Source organism: Musca autumnalis, unplaced genomic scaffold (assembly GCF_047663935.1).
Source record: "Musca autumnalis isolate F117 unplaced genomic scaffold, ASM4766393v1 scaffold_2, whole genome shotgun sequence".
Classification (NCBI taxonomy): Eukaryota; Metazoa; Arthropoda; class Insecta; order Diptera; family Muscidae; genus Musca; species Musca autumnalis.
In genome coordinates, this window is record NW_027411755.1 from 122,613,450 (window position 1) to 122,637,159 (window position 23,710).

At 41.0% G+C, this 23,710-nt stretch overlaps 1 protein-coding gene across 2 annotated transcripts in view; it reads right to left on the minus strand.

Moving 5' to 3' along the window:
• Positions 1–9,045: 9,045 nt before the first annotated feature.
• The window catches only part of LOC141393065 (uncharacterized), a 78,566-nt gene continuing 63,901 nt past the window's right edge, over positions 9,046–23,710 (minus strand). Inside the window, exons 5-6 of one of the 2 annotated variants that reach the window (XM_073966018.1) lie at positions 9,504–10,577; positions 9,350–9,408 (exon numbers count right to left, since the gene is read on the minus strand). In XM_073966018.1, coding sequence (XP_073822119.1) covers positions 9,365–9,408; positions 9,504–10,577 — 1,118 coding nt within the window. In that variant the 3' untranslated portion in view covers positions 9,350–9,364. Of the gene's footprint in view, positions 10,578–23,710 lie in introns of both variants that reach the window. The other variant, XM_073966017.1, reaches the window with a different exon arrangement.

Here is a 23,710-nt window from a genome sequence, read left to right on the forward strand (position 1 = left end):
GACTTATGAGCATAAAACTGATCAAGAACATATACACTTGATAGGGTACCCGATGAATATTTCGATGTGCTACAAACGGAATAACAATATTAATTATATCTTCATTTTATGGTGGAGAATGATATTCATTATTTGAATTTTAAATTGTTAGTAATGGTTCATCCTTTCTCATGATGACAAAGTGACAATCGCTTGTATCCTTCTTATTGTCTGCTTAAATTTTTCTTTTGTAATCGACAGGGTATAGAAGTATTAATTTATAATATTTATAAATTCAAAAGACCGACAAGAGTAATAATATCTTACATCATTTAATAACTAATTTTGATAAATTGATTTGTCCATTCAGTCCCGGAGAACAAATTTTTCTATATCTATGATGAGGTACAGCAAAATTAATTCAAAATACCTGAGTTTCATAGGGATTTTATTTAGCTGGACACGTTCTAAATTAATAAAATGCATTTCATTGCGCAATAATATTACACATGACACCCACAACATTCTTTTCTACATACATATGTACTTATGTAAATTTTACATATACATGTGTAGAAATTTTGCATAAACATACATTTACAACTGCTATTTTGCAATATTGAATATTCGATGTGCGGTGAAGCGAATTGACCGTCAGTGCGTAATGCTAGTTTAGTAAAACCACATATTTTAGACGAATGTTTAGTTGAGTATGAAATATGCATTCTATTGCTTTCGACGGTATTCGAATTCGAATTGAATGCGCTTTTTCATTTTACCACAGAATCCGCCACCAACCAGCAACTAAATTTTATAAAAACATCAATGTATGTAAGAAGAGATGATTTGGCATTAAATAAACGCTACCATTAATTTACAGGTATGTTCGATTGGAAGTTTTCGTAGGTGACAAATTTATTTTATTATTAGAAATGTTGCTGCAAAAAAGTTGCACTTATTGTAAGTATAAGCAAGAAAGAACTGCGTTAAGTTCCGCCGGGCCGAACTTTTTTTACCCTGCACCACGAGTTGTATTGAAGTAAAATAGAAAAATAATAAATACAAAATAAAAGGAAAAATTAGTTGTCGCTAAATCCTCAGTCCTAAAGATAGCAACAGTGTTGTAAACTTTTATTCGTACTTTTCATTTCTAATTTTGAGTTTAATTTTACCGAGTTTTGTCGGCAACCAAAAAAATGAGTTATAGAATTTCATACTTTACTGAAAAATTTCTGGGAGAAAATTTTGAAGATCCACAGAAGACTAAATATCAATATGCAGACATTTCGATGAGATAATGAGGCTAAAACCTTCAAAATACCGGTTCCGTTCTATAGGGGCTATATCAAAACACGGACCTGTACTGACAACTTCCTGGGGAAGAAGCCCCACATAAGACGAAGTACTAAATTTGATCCATTTCGGTTGTGCCTCAACTTCAAAATACCGAAATTTTAAAGACTGTGATCTCAATATCCAACCGAAATGACTGAAATTTGACATTAAGTTTTATATCCCCAACGAAAAATACATGTCCAATTTCAGTCATTTCGGTTGGATATTGAGATCACAGTCTTTAAAATACCGAAAATCAGGAGGTATCGTCCAATGGGAGGCTGTATGTAGGCGTGGACTTATGTATATCAACGAATTTCAGATGGAAAGATTTATAAGCCCAACGAAGACATAAAGTCACAACCTTCAAAATACATACACGAAGGAAAAAAGATCTCTCTAACATGTGTCCCAAACATATTTTGTAACAAACATATATTTGTTGGCAACCAGTCCCAAACATAACATGTGTTTGGGTCCTTCAAACAAATTTATGTTTAGGTGCAAACAAATATTTGTTTGAGTACAAACAAATTGATGTTTAGATATAATATACATAAATACAAACCCAAAAGCCACAAAAAGAACAAATACATGCACCAGTGGGCGTTTACTGAGAGCAAGTGAGCGAAAATTTCAATGTAAAACAGTAAGCGCTCACTGGCCATCTCTAACATATATACACATTTATATATGGTGGTGGTTTACTGAAATGCATAGAAATACCAAACACAAAAGCAACAGCAGACACAAAGGTACATAACAGAATTTAATAAAAGAAAAACGGAATGGTATAATTTATAAAAAGTCACACTATTAAAAAGAAAAATATACATATGTATAGAGATGGGAAATGGGTAAATACCCATTAAAATGGGTAAATTGGGTAAAAATGGGTAAATACCCGGAAATTTACCCAAAATGTGGGTAAAAACTATATAACATGCAATGCTCGAATTAGTGTAGAAAACACGGTGGATTAGCAAATTTTAGCTTCAATATAAATAAAATTATTTATTTCACATATGAAAATAGCTTAAATAAGACCAATTTTGATCCATATTTTGATGAACATCCTAAAAATAGTAACAGCATTCTTCCTGGTATTTTAGAGCATTGAGAGCGGTTGGTTGAACTTCACCCTGCAGAAAAACACCATTGATGGACCACGTCTCATGGTATCCCATATATCAAGTGACTATATCCTCGATTTTCGTTGATTATCTTGAGATTTGGTCCTCTCTGGAAAATTTGTATTTTTTGCAGCCCACATTTGATGTCAACAATAGATGTGAAACATATAAAATATTGAAACCGCGAATTTAAAACGATTTTCTTGTCTTTTTTGTAATATTTTTGTTGTTCTATATGACAGAAAACAAAATGTTCATTTCAAAATACATTTTTAAATACCCAAATAAACAACCAAAAAAGGTATTTACTGGGTATTTACCAGGTTTTTACCCAAGTTTTGGGTAAATACCGGGTAGAATCCCAACTATACATATGTATATAGAAACATCGTTGAACGCTACTCCTTAGTTGTGAAATAAAACACATTCTCCTCTAGCCGCCTAGGCGATGGAAACAGTCTCGGGCGATAGTCGCGGAAGTCACCTTGAAGTGACCACAGTAGTGGAGAAGTGAACCACTTCTTGAAAGTCACTTCGGCGACGCTTCTCGAAGATCGTTTCCGCGATAGTTCTTGGAATTAACAAAAAAAATATTTTTTTATTTATTTTTTATTTTTTCAAAATGTTCAAATGTGTTGAATTCTTAAATAAATGTAAACAATCGCCTTTCAAGTGACTCAGGCGTCACTTAGAAGTGTCTGCACACGTGATAAAAGATAATCATAATACATAATGCTATAGACATTGTTTGTTTAATTCACCAACGATCTTCTTTCATCTTCCTTGGCGTGTCTCCGGAGTGAAGTCTTAGGCGAAGGAGTGAGAAACTCACTTCCAAATGCTGGCAGGGTACATCCATATTTCAAATATATATGTATGTATGTTTGTATGTTTGTTTCTCAGTTGTGAAGAAATGAACCACGCCCGATGTAAAGTAGGTTGTCGTAGGTGGTCAAACAGCGATGATATCACAATTGTTTGCGATTTTAGTTATAACGACGAATATCACAGCTTTGGTTGGCGCCTTTCCAAAAGCAAAGTCTGACTATGAAAGTAGAAAATCCCATCTTTACGAGTACAATGATGTAAAGCAGGTTGACGTGGGTGGAAAAATAACGGAGATATCGCAATAGTCGGTAATACATCCTATTTTTCCATTTTTTTTTTTTTTTGGTAATCACGCTACAGGTCGCAATTTTGATCGGATTGTCACGATCTGCGATTTGACTGAAGACTTGTCATCTCATAAATTAGCTAAGGAATGGAGCGACATAGTTCATTTTGAAAGTGGGTCTTATATTGAGAGTAATTTCTCTTGATATATATCGCGCCCACCAGTCATTTCAATTTTTCACCATCAGCGTACTTGTTGATGTTAGCTTACAGGGCTGTTAAGCAATCAAATGTGTGTGAGTGTGTCTGTGTGCCATTGATCATTTCGCACAGTAAATTTTTGCCAACATTTTTTATGTTTCGTTATTGAATGAAAAAACTCGGCACAGCATAGTCGAAGTACATTTCAGCAATCATACGGTTTTCATCTTTTTGCACTGAAAAGTTTGTGGTTTTGTTTTGTTTTGAGAACGAAACGATTCAGAGAAATTGAAAAGTTTGTGACTTTGTGTGATTGGTACAGGAAACGTTTTGTTTGTTTGCGTTCATTGGTCGCCACATAATTTAGAACTTTTGAAACATTATATCAGTAAACATGGACTTGCCCACGAAAAACACCACATCGATGTAAACAGCGCTACTAAGAGTACCTTCGGTAAAAATTTCCAAAAAATTTTAGCACAGACCCTTAACCGCACAAAAATATTCAATATTCAAAGTGAGCGCCATAGTATTCGGTTCGAGAGTTGTGGCTGGTGGTGAAATTCGAAGGTGGAGCTTGCAGGCCGTAGGGTATTTTACAGCTTTCGAGTCATTTTCTCAAGAAGAATGGACTTGCGACTTTGTAGCATCGTAATAGGGGCCTTGAGTGCAATCTGTTGCAAGAAAATGCAAAACGATTCGCGAGGTGGTCCTAAACGGCACTTTTCTGGAATTTTGTGTAAAAAGTACCCGGAGGAGTTAACATATAAAGCCCTTACTCGAACCGGATCTATGTCTCGTATAAACATTACGATGTGCAAAGTATGGAGTAAATCGGTTATTGCCTTCTAAAGTTATCGTGTGCACCATTTTAACGAAAAGTTTTAAACTTTTGTGGGGGAGGTACCCAAAGGAGTGTACCGATCTTAGAACTTGATTTAAGTTTACGCAAAAAATTACGACTGCAAAATTTTGGACGGATTTGGTTTATCCGTTCGATAGTTATCGCCATAGTGGGTTTTTTACAGCTTTCGTCCCATTTTCCCAGGAAGTAAGGACTTGCCCCTGAAATAACTTGTAATGGGGCCAGCGAATACAAGATAGTACAAAAAAAATCAAAACGATTCGATAGGAGGTCTTAAACTGCACTTTTCCGAAATTTTGTGTGCTAAATTGTCTGATCCAGATTTCGTCCACACATACTTAGTGTCTAAAACCATTATTTCGATGAGGCACATGTTGCCCGTATGAAAGTGTATCGTATATACCCTCGTCGGTTTTCATCTTTTTGCACTGAAAAGTTTGTGGTTTTGTTTTGTTTTGAGAACGAAACGATTCAGAGAAATTGAAAAGTTTGTGACTTTGTGTGATTGGTACAGGAAACGTTTTGTTTGTTTGCGTTCATTGGTCGCCACATAATTTAGAACTTTTGAAACATTATATCAGTAAACATGGACTTGCCCACGAAAAACACCACATCGATGTAAACAGCGCTACTAAGAGTACCTTCGGTAAAAATTTCCAAAAAATTTTAGCACAGACCCTTAACCGCACAAAAATATTCAATATTCAAAGTGAGCGCCATAGTATTCGGTTCGAGAGTTGTGGCTGGTGGTGAAATTCGAAGGTGGAGCTTGCAGGCCGTAGGGTATTTTACAGCTTTCGAGTCATTTTCTCAAGAAGAATGGACTTGCGACTTTGTAGCATCGTAATAGGGGCCTTGAGTGCAATCTGTTGCAAGAAAATGCAAAACGATTCGCGAGGTGGTCCTAAACGGCACTTTTCTGGAATTTTGTGTAAAAAGTACCCGGAGGAGTTAACATATAAAGCCCTTACTCGAACCGGATCTATGTCTCGTATAAACATTACGATGTGCAAAGTATGGAGTAAATCGGTTATTGCCTTCTAAAGTTATCGTGTGCACCATTTTAACGAAAAGTTTTAAACTTTTGTGGGGGAGGTACCCAAAGGAGTGTACCGATCTTAGAACTTGATTTAAGTTTACGCAAAAAATTACGACTGCAAAATTTTGGACGGATTTGGTTTATCCGTTCGATAGTTATCGCCATAGTGGGTTTTTTACAGCTTTCGTCCCATTTTCTCAGGAAGTATGGACTTGCCCCTGCAATAACTTGTAATGGGGGCAGCGAATACAAGATAGTACAAAAAAAATCAAAACGATTCGAGAAGAGGTCTTAAACTGTACTTTTCCGAAATTTTGTGTGCTAAATTGTCTGATCCAGATTTCGTCCACACATACTTGGTGTCTAAAACCATTATTTCGATGAGGTATATGTTGCCCGTATGAAAGTGTATATACCCTCGTTAGCATAAATGCTGAGAGTATAATTAGCCTCCCAAGACTCCAATGTATCCGCCACTAAATCTGCGGCCACTCTGTGCACCACATGGACGGCGCAGTATAGAAGAGAGTTGAATGTCGTAGTCGATGGTAGCAAAATTTCGACCACAAACTGCCCCAAAATTCTAGGGGGTCACATTCGACACTTCGTTTACGCCGTCCGCGCATGCCGCAGCTATCTGCGACAAACTGAAAAGTAGGAACAAGGTCCTCAAATCCCTAGCTGGCAGCACTTGGGGTGCAGATAACGAAACCTTGTTGACTACATATAACGCGTTATGTCGGTCTGTGGTAAGCTATGCGGCTCCAGTTAGGTCCCCGGGATTATGTGATACGCAATGAGTAAGAGTTCAAACTTGTCAGAATGTTGCCCTGAGAACAGCAACAGGGTGCCTCCTCATGTCTTCAGTGGACCATATACATGAGGAGGAAACGATTCTTCCACTACAGCAACACAATGAGATGCTATCGTTGCAATATTTGCTCGGGTGTTGCCGTGTTCACCATCTGGCGGCATCTGGTGGGTAGGCCCGTCACACCCAGGCACATCAAGAAGGATATCTACGCTCTACAGGAAGAGGTCCAACCATACGGGAGACAAACCCTAGATCAATAGGCATATCAAGCAGGTTTAAAGAGCATTCACAGGGACGCAGTTGCTAAGGCCATATGCAAATATAGTGCGAATGAAGTCCTCGGAGTACATCCCCCATCTATCGATGCTGAGCAGCGTCAGCTGCTACGACAAAGTAGAGTAGTTTTAGCTGATTCTGAAGAAAAGAGGAGTTCAGCTTTCACAAATGACATCTGGAAAAATACCTGACATCAAGATCGTAGAATCAGCCGCTTATGTAACGATCACAATTCCGTCTGGAGGGGGTGGAATGCAGGTAGAGGTTAAACAATTCCGGAAGCTTGGACTTCTTGTTCCTGAATTCCACGTACAACTGACATCCACACAAATCATTGTCAAACGCACCCATCTCTGTTCTAACACACGGATTGCTCTAGTTGAGACCTCGACTAATACGCGTGGAGATGGCGTGTAGCGCGGTTATCGTGCTATGCTGCTTACGGAACCGATGCTGATCATCGACAACTGGATAGTTATCTCTGACGCTGGCGAGGACTAAAGCCTCAAGGCTCTTTGTGACGGGCGAAAAAGTGAAATCGGTCTGTACGATGATTCACCTTTGCCGGCATCCTTGTTTGCCTTCAGTATCGGAAACACACTGCCCATGTTCCAGCCTTCAAGAACGATGTGGTTGGCTAGCGACAGGTTGAGGTCTTTAATGAGATACGCGACTTCCGACACATTCAGCTGTCTAAGCATTACCATGGATACTCCACCAAACCCAATGCTTTGGGTGACTTAGAGTTCCTGGTGACATTCGCAACATCATCCATTGTAAATTGTAGTGTTTCATCCTCGGCAGGAAGATATCTAATGCGACAAAGTACTCTACTTTTCTCCCTGTCACTCCCGGTGTGCTCGACAAACTTTCGATTCAAATAACTTGCGCACATCTTCGGTCCAGTTAGCGTATCTTCCTTCTTTTCAGGATTCGAGAGTGACTTAACCGTTGCCCTCAAATCACTTATTCAGGCTCCAATGTTGCAAGTTGCAACTCTTCAGATGATTTAACCACCAGTTCTTCATATGCTCACCGACCAACCTGTTAACTTCCAGTGTCAGCTCCATGACTCTAGGGTCACAGAGGTTGGCACGACGAAGCACAATACGCTCAATTGCTAATCCTGTCGCCTCTGCTGGAAATTTGGTCTCACCTCGGGTATTCGTACAACAACAGCTGCAGCAGTGATGACGTCTCGATGTCTCCTTTCTGCTGCCCGAACATCAGAAGGGTTGGACAGATCTCTGAAACGGTGATTAGTGAAATCTCTAAAACTCGGACATATAGCTTCCCATTACGGGTTGCCAGGACTCATGATGAGCAAGACCAGACGGTTATGATCTTCCAAAAGCGGGCAAATGTTGGGCGTATAACCTGGAGTACAGCTATTTATTCCATGTACTGGTCATTGAGCCAGGCTCAAACAAGATCCGTCTGTATTGAACAGTCTGGTGCAATATGAAAGCTTCTCCGCTTCTGGTTCGATCTTTTCTCAGTATGTAGTAACCATCTTGTAAGTTGCAATTGTTGTTGAGCTTGGTTTCTTGTACCGCTGCGGCCATGATATTATTCCGACTCATGAAATCCACTATTTCTTCATTCTTAACTCGGAGCCCATTGCAATTAAATTGTAAAAAGGACGAATTTACCGGGGTTGAAACAACAACGATTGGTGTTAAGTGCTGCATGTGCGGCTGCTGTTGGAGTGCCTGCGGGGGAGTCGTGTGTTCTGATATCGACGATTCACTGGGGCTGTGTTCACGCAACAATTTAGTTCCTGTCGTAGTCCCTCGCATGGACAAGTCCAGAACCATCCCTTAGATGCACCCACCCCGACATCTATTGCATCTCACCGAACTTTGATAGATGCGGATGTGACAACCTGAACACAAATATATTGGTCCAGGGCTTTCCTTCGTCCCTGCACTGAAAAACGAATCCGGAGCACGCATACCAATATATGCTGCTCCACCACTGCCGTGAAATTGTCTCAATAGTGCTTTCGTACTAGGCTCTCTATGTCGATAATGCAGGGCATCCAATGGCCAAACATGTTAATTTCATATGCATCTGCCCATCAATATCGACAGTCATATTGTAAATGTTTTACATTACCATTAAACATTTTTCAAATAAAGTCCTCGATACGGAATTCACATTTTTATTATTGTGTGTTTGGAAATGTTGGCATTTCGGTATTTTAACATTTACTGTTATGGATGGTATTTCAAATTGACTGGCATATCCATTACACAGCATATCAGCAGAACAAAGTGGTCCATTGAAATTGGATTTACATTTAAATGCGAGATTTTATTTCAACTAATTAGTTCAAATTCTGAAGAGAACATAAGCTTTATATTTACATCTTTAGTGGAGAGCTACAGAATTTAATTAAGCCAGATAAATTTTATTGAACAATTTCAAAAAGATGCCCAAACAAAATATTAAAACCATTCAATGAATTTTCTCCATTCACAAGAAAAAATGTTAAATATTTGGTGAAAATCTTTTCCTGATGGGCTTCTTCAATAGCTTCTTTGCTGGCATAGAGGAAGGTAAGAGTTTCACCGTTGTGAGCATTTGAAATGTTAATGCCATAAAGATCATTGGAATCCAAGGAAATTGTAAGAGCCAATGTTAAATGAGGCTTAAGATTTTCCTTAAAAATATCAATTGTTTCGGAAAGATTGGAATATATTATAGGTACATTGTGATAATTTGGAGATTGGATTTTATCTTCACCTAACGCTTTATTCAATGTTTCACTTTTAGATTCATTATCTACAGATCTGCTAGTGTTATCTTGTTGCGGGAAAGTACTTTCTTGAATTCCATTTAAAGAACTTCGTGTTACTGCATCTTGTTCATCATTCCCCACAACTGTTTTCTCAATTCCATCGACTTCATTATCATTTTCCCCATCTTTATGTTGTGTCCTCGCATATTTCTCCTCTATATGCCTGAGTGGTACTTCAACAACTTTTCGAACAACATTTTCAACAAATTGATTAATTTGGATATCACTTAATTTCCTTGGTAATTTATTGCCAGTATCAAAGTTATCTGTTTGTTGTTGCTGTTGCTTTTGTAAAAGTTTTTCCTGCCATCGTTTCTCTAATCGTTGCCTTCTCAATTCAGCATCAGTGCGGAAATCTTTTAATGTTAATAAATATTTTTCCAACAATGTTGGATGACGATTAATTTCCGCAGAGAATCTTTGGCATTGTTGTGAATGAGGTTCATTATGTTCTCCATAATCAAGAGGTGTGTTCGCAATATTTTGATTTGCCTCACTTGTTTTTGAAGAGTTCTTTAAAGCTTCCAGCAATGCATGTAAGCTTTTGAGTTTTTCACCAAACTCCTGTAGTTTTGACCATTTATTCTGTGGCAAAAGTTTTTCATTCAATTTTCGGAGGTCGTGACGCATATTTTTAAGTTCATGTTCTAAATTGTCCAGCCGTTTGTTGTAGTTGTAATACTTTACATATTCCAAGGGAAGTTCTTTGGGCGTTTCTTCATTTCGAATTGTATCTGCTCTGCTCACATTGTCTAATCCGCTGAGTGGCGATTCATTTTCAATAAGTTTTTCATCTTTGTTATCGATTTCATACGTATTGTTTCGTTCGGTCTGTGGTAAGTTTTCAATGTGATTTCCAGCTTTCAAACGAACGCTTTTGTTTGAAATCTTATCAGAAACGTCATCCATATTATGAGGTTGTTCTTCGCTTTTATGACTTCTAAAAGAATGATCGGATAAATTTGTAATATTTTCATTGCCAAAAATCCTTCCATCATAGGAATCTTGTTGAGAATTTTCTGTGAACAAAAAATAAGAAACACAATTTCAGTCAGGCGTCTTTTAACTACTTTATGCTGTTAATGATGTAATTGGTTTGAGAAGAGCAACAGTTAGTATTTGATCATTCAATTTCTCTGTTATATATCCTCAGCATCCGCATGTTCTAAATTTGCAACTTTGCAATATGAGACGGATAAGAAATGCGGACATCAAACTGTATTGTAATACCACAACTTACATAAGCCACTGCAATCCTTAAGCAAACAGTCCGAGTGTGTTTATCATTTCACCTAAAAGGTACACGAGCTGATACTACTTTGCTCTTATATATATATATATATATATATATATATATATATATATAATTGTTCCACAACATCCCAGATGGGACAAGGGAGACTTCTCTCATATCAATGATGTGGGACCTACTGCTTATCGACGAGTCCGAACGGCGTGTCTTAAAATTGTAGAGAAGAACTGTCAAATTACATGTAGTTTGGTGAAAAATTTGAGCTAAAATCATCAAAATAAGAAGAATCGGAAGGCACAGTTATATGGCGGCTACACCAAAACATGGACCTATGTTGACGGTTTTTAGTGGAGATATTATGTGACTACAGTGAACCCCAAACCTGAAATTATAGGTAGTTCGGTCAAAAAATGTAGTTAAAATCCTCAAACTACCGAAAATCGGGAGGTACCGCTATATGGGGGCTATACCAGAACATGGACCGATGTTGAGAGTTTTTAGTGGGCACGTTTTGTGATCACTATGAACCTCAACTGTCAAATTACATGTAGTTCGGTGAAAAATTTTAGCTAAAATCATCAAAATACCAAAAATCGGAAGGCACAGTTATATGGCGGCTATACCAAAACATGGACCTATGTTGACGGTTTTTAGTGGAGATATTTTGGGACCACTGGGAACCCCAATCGTGAAATTATAGGTAGTTCGGTCAAAAATAAAGGCAGAATTCACACAATACCGAAAATCGGGGGGGGGGGGGGGGTCTATACCAAAAAGTGGTCCGATATAGTCCCTCTTTGAACCAGACTTGCCTATTGAAAAAATACGCTCAGGTGCAAAAATATAGCGCTTTAGCTCTATTATTGCAAACGCTAGAGTGATTACAACAGACGGACCGACGGATATGGCTCGATCGCCTTAGAATTATATCCTAATTAAGACTATATATACTTTATATGGTCGCAAATGATTAGTGCGATGTGTTACAAACAGAAAAACAAACTTAATATACCCTTCATACTATGGTGGAGGGTTAAAAAATGGAAAGAACGTTACGGTGCAGGGCCTAAATAACCCAGTTACACTTCGTTGTCATCAAGCGATCGTGAGCAAACATCCCACACAGATGTAGGGGCCTGGGCATCTATGGTCGAAGGTACTGTTACAAGCACACACCTTAAAGGAAAAAGGGAGGAATAGACAACGAAGTTTAGGGAGAGATTAAACTTGAACCACTAGGAGCGATGCTGACTCCGAATCCGATAGCAACGGGAAAGTAAACACCACCGTTGTGGAAACCCCAAATAAAGATGGGCGCAAAACTAACAAAGAAAAGAGTGTGGTGGTCAGGGCTTCAACGACGAAAGTTTAAAAAGAGCCTGGATCCCCCCGCCGGGGATAACAATCTTGGCGCGATGCGGGGGCTAGACGTCACAACACTCTCATTTAACTTCTTGTAGTGTTGAACTGGGAGGTTGTGACTGACCAAAGGTTATCCACTCTCTGTCACGCACCAACACGATGCACTAGAAATTCATAGTGCATCTCTGGACTGAGTGACACATATTTGGTAGCGATCTCCTACCAAAATAATGGTGAGATCCCCTAACACCGGGGTGTTATGCGACCTCGTGCTCATCGGTGTTCCAAAGGTTTGCAGTTAGGGTACCAACTGTATTAGAACGGAGCCTCGCTGATACCTGGGCACCTCAGCGAGTAGTTCAGCTCTAGTCATGGTAGTGGAGGGCTATGCCATGATCGTCCTCATCTCCCCCATTTACTCCTTTTTCTCATGGACATCAATTTTAAAAACTTTAAACCCCCCAATTCTAATTCACCCTCGGTATCGACCAATGCAAATAACCCGGACAATGATGCACCTCGTGCTAGTACGACCCAATCCCTGGGCGGGGACGACAATAAGACACTTGACGCAGTAAGTGACGCCATTAACCAGCAGAGCAGGGAGTTGCTCGATCTCCTAAAGGATAGCGAGACCCTCCGACTCAGCCAGGAGAGCCCCCCTCCATGGGACTGGGAGAGCTGGGAGGACGATGAGATGGATATCACAATTATCCCGTCTCAATCGTCCAAAGAAGTTCTCCCATGTGCCTTGGAGAGCTCAAACCTTGCGGTTGGGGATCCTGCTCCCGCAGGGGATGATGTGTCGGTCAATTCCGACAAACCTTCCTTATGCAGGCAAGATGCTTTGGTTGAGGAGGTTACGGAGGAGGAAACGACGACGGCCTCCCCCCCTTTCCCCTTCAACCAAGTCAAAAAGGGCCAGGCTAAGGAAGGATAAATATAATTATCGGAGAGCCGTGTTCTACTGCACGAAATTTATCGGCAGAAATCCAACTGAGGTAACTCAGGCGGAATTCAGGGAGATTGGGTTGAAGATTCAATTTGTGAGGCGTTTCGAAAGGAAATATCCTCACATTGAGAAACTCTTCCTCCCAATCGACCGAATCCCAACCCCTGCGAAGGATGCTGTTTCCAGCTCAGCGGCTGTGAAAAGAGCATCTTTCACAGGGACCTCGACTAAACCGATGGCGTCGAGTTGCTCGAGTCCTTTGCGGTCATCTTTGACTGCGGTAGGACCAAGCAGCTCGACCTCGTCGTCCCCTACCACGACGATCCGCTCGGGAATCACTGGTGTGAATCCTGGCGTTTCGAAGTTGGCGCAGGAAAAGACGCAGCCTCAAGCTAAGCAGCCGCTAAAGGTACCGCCTATAGCGACTGCTTCGTCGGTGGCTGCGGCTGGACCTGCAGGGGATAAGAAGGGTGGAGAGCGAGCAGCGGCGGCGATTGTGCAAAGGTCTGGTCAACAGACCATTGCAAAATCGTCTGCAACTGTCAGATCTCATTCTTCTGGAGGAAGGAAAGATGGAGCGTGGCACAGGGCTGACACGGCGAAGATGGGTGGTGGAGCATCAGTCGAACAACCAGGTGGAGTCCTTCGCAAAGGTGGCCGGTCAAAAGAAGGTAGAGAAGGCTCAACCGGGGAAGGCCGACCAAGCCGACCAAGGGCTGAAACCTTCTCAACCTACTGTTGAACGACCATCGGTGTCAGCGGGCTCCGAGGTGATGGTCGCTCCGGATGATCTTCGGGTAGCGATTATTGATAGAGCTGATCTGGATGGGAGGATCAGCGACTCACACTGGATAGAGGTGGAACGTCTTCTTAGGAAGATCATAACGTCCGACGAGGTAGACGCCAGGAAGACCGGCTTTGGCCGGGCAGTCGCTCATAGGGGCATCAAAGTCCTCTATTGTCAGGACGAGGAATCTAAGGACTTTCTCATCCAGACGATCGAGGGCGCTGGTGAGCTCTGGGAGGGCTGCAGGCTGGCCGCGGTTCCTGTGGAAGAGATACCTCGAAGGATCGTAGCCACAACATGGGTCCCCCCTCCAGACTCTGACGTGGAGGAGGTCATGAAGATGATCAGAAAGCAGAATAGAGGTCTCTTCATCGACGATTGGAGGTTGCTGAACTTCTTCAGAGAAGGAGAAGGCATGGTGATGAGATTCACCATAGATAGTGAGAGTGCTAACTACATCAGAAACTGTGGGGGAGTGCTGTACTTCGGTTCTGGTGGACTCCGGTTCCGGATCCCGAAGTCGCAGTGAGGTTGTTCAGCAGCATGGCCTGAGAGTGGTGCAGATTAATCTGCATTATTGCAAGGCTGCGGCTGCTGAACTCCTCCTCTCCCTCACAGTTTCTGATATAGATATCGCTTTGGTCCAGGAACCCTATTTATACAAAAATAGGGTTTCTGGACTAAACGATAAGCGCTTCTCACTATTCTTCGCCAATAATGGTGAGAAGGTAAGAACCTGTATTGTAGCCAAGAAAAGTCTTAATCTTATTCAACTCTACAATTACAGCGATGGAGATACGACTGTAGTGAGGCTAGACGAAGATACCGGTAGGGCTTTGGTACTAGCCTCGGTCTACATGCCGTATGATGCACCCGACCCACCAAACGGATTGGTGCGCAGACTGGTGGAGGAGACTACGGGCATTTGCAGGTTAGTGATGGGCTGTGATGCGAATGCTCATCATTTCCACTGGGGAAGCAGTAACACCAATGCGAGAGGTGAGTCCATATTCGATTTTATTTTAGCTAATAATCTGCGAGTATGTAATAGGGGTAATACTGCCACCTTCCATAATAGGGTAAGGGAGGAAGTCATTGACTTAACCCTTACAAATATGGAAGATACATCCATAGTAGACTGGAGAGTATCGGAAGAGTGCTCCTTTTCGGACCACAGGGCGATACACTTTCGAGTCTGCTATGAGTGTAAACGGCAACCGCCTCATCGCAACCCAAGGAGGACAAACTGGGAATACTACAACTCCCTTGTTTCCTCGTGGTTGTGCGAGTTCTCTGAACCACGCACAACGGAGGAATTAGATGGCCAAGTTGTAGATCTTACACGTGTCCTCAAGGGCTGCTATGAGAAGTCTTGCCCATTATCTTATCCTGGTAGGAGAACTCAACCAGTTTGGTGGAACGAAGAGTTAGCCAAACTTAGGAAGAATAGCCGGAAAGCTTATAATAAAGCTAATAACACTAAAGTTGATGCCGATTGGGATCTCTATAGAGAGTGCTTCAATAGGTATAAAAGTGAAATCAGGAAGGCTAAGATAAATTCGTGGATTAGCTTTAGTGAGTCTATAGAGGGGGTTAATGCAGCAGCTAGATTCCGTAAGGTGATCTCAAAGGATCCTAAGCCCATTGGGAGCATCAAGCGGAATGACGGTACCTGGACTAACTCCGCTCTAGAGACTCTAGACCTGCTAACAGGAACCCACTTCCCTGGGAGCGAGGATGCCTGCTCGAGTAAACCCGGTGTGAACACGAGGAGGACCCACACCTCAGAGGAGTTGGCACTTGTCGACAGGATAGTAAGCTATCACAGAATCTCATGGGCGATTAGCACTTTTCAGCCCTACAAGTCTTCGGGACCGGATGGTATTATCCCAGCGATGCTCCAAAACGCACCTGCCGTCTTGATAATCATTCTTCAGAAGATTTTTAGGGCATGTCTACGACTATCGCACATTCCGGCACTGTGGAAGGAGGTAACAGTGACCTATATTCCCAAAGCTGGGAAACCAAGTCACTCGTTGCCGAAGGACTACAGGCCGATTAGTCTCTCCTCCTTCCTTTTGAAGACTTTAGAAAGGTTATTGGATTTAGAAATAAGAACTTTCATAGGCCAAGACCTTATAAGCAACTCACAGCATGCTTATATTAAAGGGAAATCGACAGAAACAGCGCTACATAGTGTCGTAGGGTACATAGAGAAAAATCTGAATGATTCGAATTTCACTCTGGCAGCCTTTCTGGATATAGAGGGCGCCTTTAATAATGTGAAACTCGAATCCATTCATTCTTCTCTAGAATCATTGGGTGTCCCCTCTATCCTAATAAACTGGATCGATAGCATGCTTAGAAGCAGGCTAATCAATTCTAATATTGGGGAGAGCTCCATCAGGAGATCTGTTACCAGAGGCACTCCTCAGGGGGGAGTTCTGTCTCCCTTACTCTGGCTACTGGTGATAAATGGGATACTCACTGATTTCGACAAACTAGGAACTAAGGTAGTTGCTTATGCGGATGATGTAGTCATCCTCATTAGTGGGAAATTTTTGTCTACATTGTCTGATCTAATGCAGGGAGCACTTACCAAACTCTCACGCTGGGCGCACATCAATGGCCTTGGTGTGAATCCGGCTAAGACAGAGCTGGTGCTCTTTACCCGAAAAAGGAAAACCGCCGAGTTCGTACCACCAACGCTGGATGGAGTACGGCTAAATCTCTCTAAGGAAGCGAAGTACCTGGGAGTGATTCTTGACCATCGTCTCAGATGGAAAAGGAACACAGAGGAGCGCACTAAGAGGGGTCTAGTTGCACTCTACTCCTGTAAGAACTCCATAGGTAAAAGTTGGGGTTTGAGACCGCATGTGATTCACTGGTTGTTTATGACAGTGGTCTGCCCAATTTTGACCTATGGATGTCTTGTTTGGTGGCAGGCCCTGAACAGCAAGCCAAACTTGTCTAGGTTAACTACTGTGCAAAGATCTGCTTCAATTCTAATTACAGGAGCAGTGAAGAGCACCCTCAGGCAGCACTGAATGCAGTGCTGAACATCCAGCCTCTGGATATTCTTGTTCAGTACCAAGCATCCCGTAGTGCCTTGAGGCTCAAGGAGCTTAACCAGTGGCGCTCTTCAGGGTCTGGACATGCTAGCATTTTACAACAGCTAAGCAGTCAGATCGGACTAAGGGTTGGGGGGAGTGTAACCGATTACATTTCGCCTTCACTGGATTTCGATGTAGCGAAGGTGATTATCCCTGATAGAAGTGAATGGGAGCATGGCAGACCACTACCCGATAGCCTTTCCATCTTTACTGATGGTTCGAAGATGGATGTAGGTACTGGAGCGGGGGTGTACTGCGAAGAGCTAAACATTAAACGCTCGTTCAAGCTTAATGCAAATTGCAGTGTTTTCCAGGCTGAAGTCTTCGCAGTATTGAAGGCCTTAGAATTAGTAGCAGGAATGACGGACAACGCAGGCAGGACAGTTACAGTCTATGTAGATAGTCAGGCTGCCCTTAAGGCGTTAGGATCCTACACTATTAAATCTAAGATCGTTCAAAAATGTAGGTCCACCTTAAAAACTTGCAATTTAAGCGTCAACCTTTGTTGGGTTCCAGGGCACTGCAATGTTGAAGGGAATGAGATTGTTGATGAATTAGCAAGGCGAGGCTCCCAGTCCTCTGACCTTATGGTAGAGGACTATGTCAAGCCACCGCTCTGCTATTTCCTCGGCAAACTCTGCCAGCTCTATGCAGAGAAAACCGTAAGAATTTGGCAAGACGCACCTGGTTGCAAGGTGTCGAAGTCAATCTGGCCGGCAATCTCAGGGCGTAGAACTGCGTCCCTTCTCTCACTTTGCAAGTCGGGAATCAGAATCGCTACAGGGGTCATAACCGGCCACTGTAGAATAAGATCTTTGACTTGTAAGTAGGATGATAACAACATTGAGTACTGTAGGCTATGTGAGGATGAGGAGGAAACTGAGACAATGGAGCACCTTTTATGTAGATGTCCTAGACTGATGATCAAAAGGCATAGACTATTTGGTGTACACGTGATTGACTCTCTGTCTTACTTCTCCTCTATTGACCCTACTATCCTGGTGGTTTACTGCAAGAGTCTAAAGTGGCTCTGGGGCGGGTCAGAACAGGCTTAGCATAGTATAGAAAAATAATCTCTTTCTTCTTAAAACAATCTGCTACTCTCCTTCACAATTACTCATCCTTCTTATTCTTGTCTCTTTTGTCTTATCACTTTCTCCTTCCCTCCTTTCCATCTTTCCAACCTAATCCACATTCTCCTTCCACTTAGCTCACCATATCATCATCATCATCATCATCTGCAGGCCCACAGCACCATTCAGAATACAATCTGCAGTCTCGTAACATCGTACAGCATCGCCCATAGCAAAAAACACACTACACCATCAGCACTCACGCACCACCGTATACCGTATGCACAAATCACCATATACCCATCAGTCACACATCACCACAATCTGTAGTTACGCAACATAATACATGCCCGCACATAGAAAGAAACACATCACACTTTCCGCTACACATCTACTGTGAATCTTCTTTTCAACACTATCCATCATCTATCCATAAAATCCACAACCGCACACTTCATCATCATCAATAGCCTTGTATCATCATATGCAGACAAAGGACAACATTCAGAACATACATCACAGCTCATGACTCCTGTACACCATCATCACCACACGTAACATCATACAACCTCATCCATTACACACAACATATCACACTTCCACTTCACATCATCACCATCTACATTCACACTTCACCATATAGCCGTATCTATAATCACTTCATCAATAGCCGACTTAAACCCACATCATATCACAACAACATCATCACACACAACACATATACTTCAATAGTCAGGATGATCACAATGGACCTCAAGGTCTCCGAGTGGAGTGGCTGCCAGCACGGCAGCTGCGCATCCTAAACCTAACCTAACCTAACCTAACCTTACTGGATATTACTCCTAGGATGATTGGTATTGAAAATGGGCGATATCGGTCCACGTTTTGATATAGGCCCCATAAAACGATACCTCCCGATTTTCGGTATTTTGAAGGTTGTGGCCTCAATATCATCCCAACATGGCTGAAATTTGTTATTTAGTCTTCGTTGGGGCCATATAGCCCCCATAGAACGGCAATTCCTGATTTTCGGTATTTTAAAGAATTTTGCCTCATTTTTTTCGGTAAAGTTCCGTTTCCCCATAGAACGGAACCTCCCGATTTTCGATACTTTGAAGGCTGCGGCTGGTATTTTGAAATAGCTGAAATTTGGTATTTAGTCTTCGTTGGGGGTAAACATCTTCTCAACGAAAATATTCCGGTATAAGTCAACGTCTTCATATAGTCCCCACAGAATGGCATCTTCCGAATTTTTGTCTGTATAGGTCAACGTCTTCATATAGTCCCCAAAGAACGGTAATTCCCGATTTTCGGTATTTTGAATGTTGTGGCCTCAACATCCCGCATTTAATCTTCGTTGGGGGTATAAAACTTTCCACCAGAAATATGTCGGTATAGGTCTTTATATAGCCCCATAGAGCGGCACTCACGGATTTTCGATATTTTGAAAGTTTTAGCCAGGGGTGCAAAAAAACGCAAACAGCATACGTCTACGTTTTGAAAAAGGCCCCATGTAAGGGTACCATCCAATTTAAGATTTTTGTCACATTTTAATCACATTTTCCTACCGAATTGGTTGTTAATTGGCATTTTGTGTTCCAGAAGACAGAAAACTTACTCGCAAAAAACTATACATATATGTATGTATGTAGAAAAACAAAGAACAGTTGGTGGCGCACATGTTAGCACATGTAAGCGTTAAAACAACCCGCTTGGCCTAGTGTGTAATATTTTCGGCTACAAATCAGAAGTTCGCATGATCAAATCCAGCAGACAGTGAAATAAAATAAAATGACAATATGAGGTGTGTTGAAATTGAAAACAAATTTCACCTCAAATGTTCTAACAATAAAACATATGTTTTTTGGCTTATTTGTATACCCTCAGCACTTATGCATACGGGCAAAATGTGCCTATTCGAAATAATGGTTTTAGACCCCAAGTATGTTTGGACGAAATGTGCTTCAGACAATTTGGAGTCGATTTAGCAATGTCCGTCCGTCTGTCTGTCTGGCTGGTGCGCATGATAACTCTCGAACGGATGAACCGAATTGGTCCAAAATTTGATTTTCGCAATATTTTGTCCAAACTTAGTTTAAGTTCGAAGATGGGTTATATCGGTTAACTCCTTCCGGTACCTCCCCCACAAAAGTTCGAAAATGTTCGGAAAATTTGTGCGCATGATAACTCATGAAGGGAGTAAGCGATTTGGTCCAAAGTTTGCACATCGTGAAATTTCTACCAAACTTAAATGAGGTTCCAATATGGACTCAATCGGTCCACGCCTTCGGGTACCTCCCACACAAAATTTCGGATAAGTTCGGAATAGGACCTGCTCTCGAATCGCTTCGACTTTTGTTGCAACAACTTGTATTCACTGCCCAAATTTCACTGTACAAATTTCATAAGGGGCAAGTCCATACTTCCCGAGAAAATAGCCTGAAAGATGCAAAAAGCCCCTATGACACCGTGTGTAGTGGTTGAAGCGCAAGACAATTCTCGAAGAGATCTGCCGATTCGGTCCAACATTTGGCCTTCGTAATTTTTTGTCCAAACATAGTTTAAATTCGAAGATATGCCATATCGGTCCACTCCTTCAGGTACCTCCCCCCACAAAAGTTCAAAAATGTTCGGAGAAATTGTGCGCACGATAACTCTTGATTGGAGTGACCGATGTAATCCATACTTTGCACATCCTAATATATCTACCACATATAGATCAGGTTCGAAGATGGACTATATTTGTCTACTCCTTCTGGTACCTCTAACACAAAATTTCGAATAAGTTCATATTAAGACCAGCTCTCGAATCACTTTGATTTTTGTTGAAGCGATGTGCATTCGCTACCTCCATTACGACGGTAAAAGTATTTTCAGGGGTAAAAGTCCATATTTCTTGGCAAAACCGCCCGAAAGGTGTAAAAAACCCCTATGTCACTATACGTGGCGGTCGTAAAGCACGATAACTCTCGAACTGTTCAACCGATTTGGTCCAACATTGGATCTTCGTCATATTACATCCAAACTTAGTTTCATGGGGCAATACCGGTCCACAACTTACGGTACTTCTCCTCAATATTTAAAAAAATGCCACTAAAATGCTATGACGATATCACTTGAATGGCGCAACCAATTTGGTCCAAACTTTGGATCTCCTTATATTTTTTTCAAAATTTAGTTTAACTTCTAAAATGGCCCATATCGGTCCTCCCTAAGGGTACCTCACCCACAAAAGTTCAACATTTGTGTCTTAGTGCAGTTAATTCCTCATCCAGATTTTTGTCGGCAAGTTCAAATGTCCAAAAAGGGCCACAAAATTCTGAAGAGACCTTAAATACATTCGATCTGTCCGTAGGTGAAAGTTTCACTTCACATTGGCTGAGGGTATATATCTGTCGGCAAAGCCGACTGACACTTTTTTACTTGTTCAACTTCTATTGGTCGTTGAATAACTAGTTATTCAGTGCGACATGCCCTTGCTAAAATAATGGGTTAGTAGTGGGTTTTGTAAGTAGTTAAGACTACCAATGAGTACTATAAAAAACCGCATTATTTAAGGAGGATTTTTACTGGGTATATTGTAAAAACCAAAAAAAGTTTTACAATTGATGAATCAGATTTCGCGAACTGTTGAAATATTCTATATAATATGACTGAATTTCTTAAAAATGAAGTGTTTTATGAGGTACCTCATAATATCGACCGTTAAACATAATTTCAATATAGACAAGTAAAAAGATATCAGTCGGCTTTGCCGACACAGCTATACCCTCAGCCTATGTGAATTAAAACTTTCATCTACGGACAGATCGAAAACCGGCTACAAAACCAAAACCCTTTTCCCCAAATTTTGTGGCCCTTTTTTGGACATTAGATCTTGCTGACAAAAATATGGATTAGGTTTTATGCCAAAAGTGTTGGGGAGGAGGTACATGAAGGAATTGATCGACATAGTCCATTATGAAAGTGCATCTTATTTTGGGAGTAATATTTTTTCGATAGTCATTTCAGTGGGTCATCTTATAACTTTTAGACCCGCATGCCAGGAAGCATGGGCTTGTTCACGGTAAACATAATATCGCACCGGTATACATTTCCAGAGAATCTTCAAACAAACCCTAAACTGCTCTCAGACACAAATGTTGAACTTTTCTGGGGGAGGTTAAACTAAAGTTAAACTAAATTTTGAACAAAATATTTGGAGATCCAAAGTTTGCCCAGTCCAAGAGATATTAAGCATACTTTTTTTTGGTGACATGTTTCACATGTAAGGGGAAGTACCAAAATATGAGGACCAGAATTGCCAATCTTCGAACCGAAACTAAGTTTGGACAAAATATGACGAAGGCCACATTTTGAACTAAATCGGTTGATCAGTTCGAGATTTATCGTGCTCTCCAGCCACAATATATGGTGCCATAGAGGTTTTTACACCTTTGGGGCTGTTTTCTCTAGAAGTATGGACTTGCCCCTGATTTATCGTCGTAATGGAGCCAGCGAATGCAAGTTGCTTCAACAAAAATCAAAGTGATTCGAGAGCAGGTCTTAAAGTGAACTTATCTAAGTTTAGTGTGGGAAGTACCCGAAGAAGTGGACAAATATTGTCCATATTTGAACCTGATCTATATCTGGTAGATATATTAGTATGTGTAAAGTATGGACCAAATCGGTCACTCCCTTCAAGAGTTATCGTGAGCATAACTTTTCCGAATCTTTTTGAACTTTTGGGGGGATGTACCTTAAGGTACCGACACCGATATGGCTTATCTTCGAACTTAAACTAAGTTTGGACAAAATATTACAAAGGCGAAATTTTGAACCAAATCGGCATATCCATTGGGGAGATATCTTGCATTCCAACAACTACACACGGTGTCACATGGTTTTTTTTGCACCTTTCAGGCTATTTGCTCAGGAAGTATGGACTTGCCCCTGATGAAACTTGTACCGTCGTATGGGGGGCAGTTAATACAAGTTGTTACAACAAAAATCAAAGCGATTGGTGAGCAGGTCCTAAACTGAACTTTTATGAAATTTTGTGTGGGAGGTACCCGAAGGAATGGACCGATTGGGTTCATTTTGGACCCTCGTCTACAGAGAAAAAATATTTCAAGAGTTTTCACATGTTTTCGTTCGTGATGTAGTTTTTTCATACTGTACAGGTACCTCATATAAGATACATGTGCAGTTTCTTATCTCCATCCGAAAGCCACTATTTTATCAAAAATATATAAGATTTTCATGAGATGCAAAATCACTTTCCTATTATTCCCTATATTCCACTATTTGCTCTCATTATTTCTTAACTTAACGAAAGTTGTATGAGTGATTGACATAATTTCGAAACGTAATGTCGGAGCATAATCGGATCCATTTCGGTCAGAAATCGGAACGAAATCGGAAGAAAATCCTTGGGAAATTCGAAATTCGTACAGATTTCTAAACGATTTCGGAATAATGTCGTATGAAAATCTGAAGTACCTTCCGAATCTTCGTAAAGATTTCTGAACGATTTTGGAATAAAGTCGTATGAATATCGAAGGAAAAAAATTGTCTCTGAAGCCTCTCTTTTTTATTGATAAATTTTTCTTTTTCATTGGAACATTGTAATTT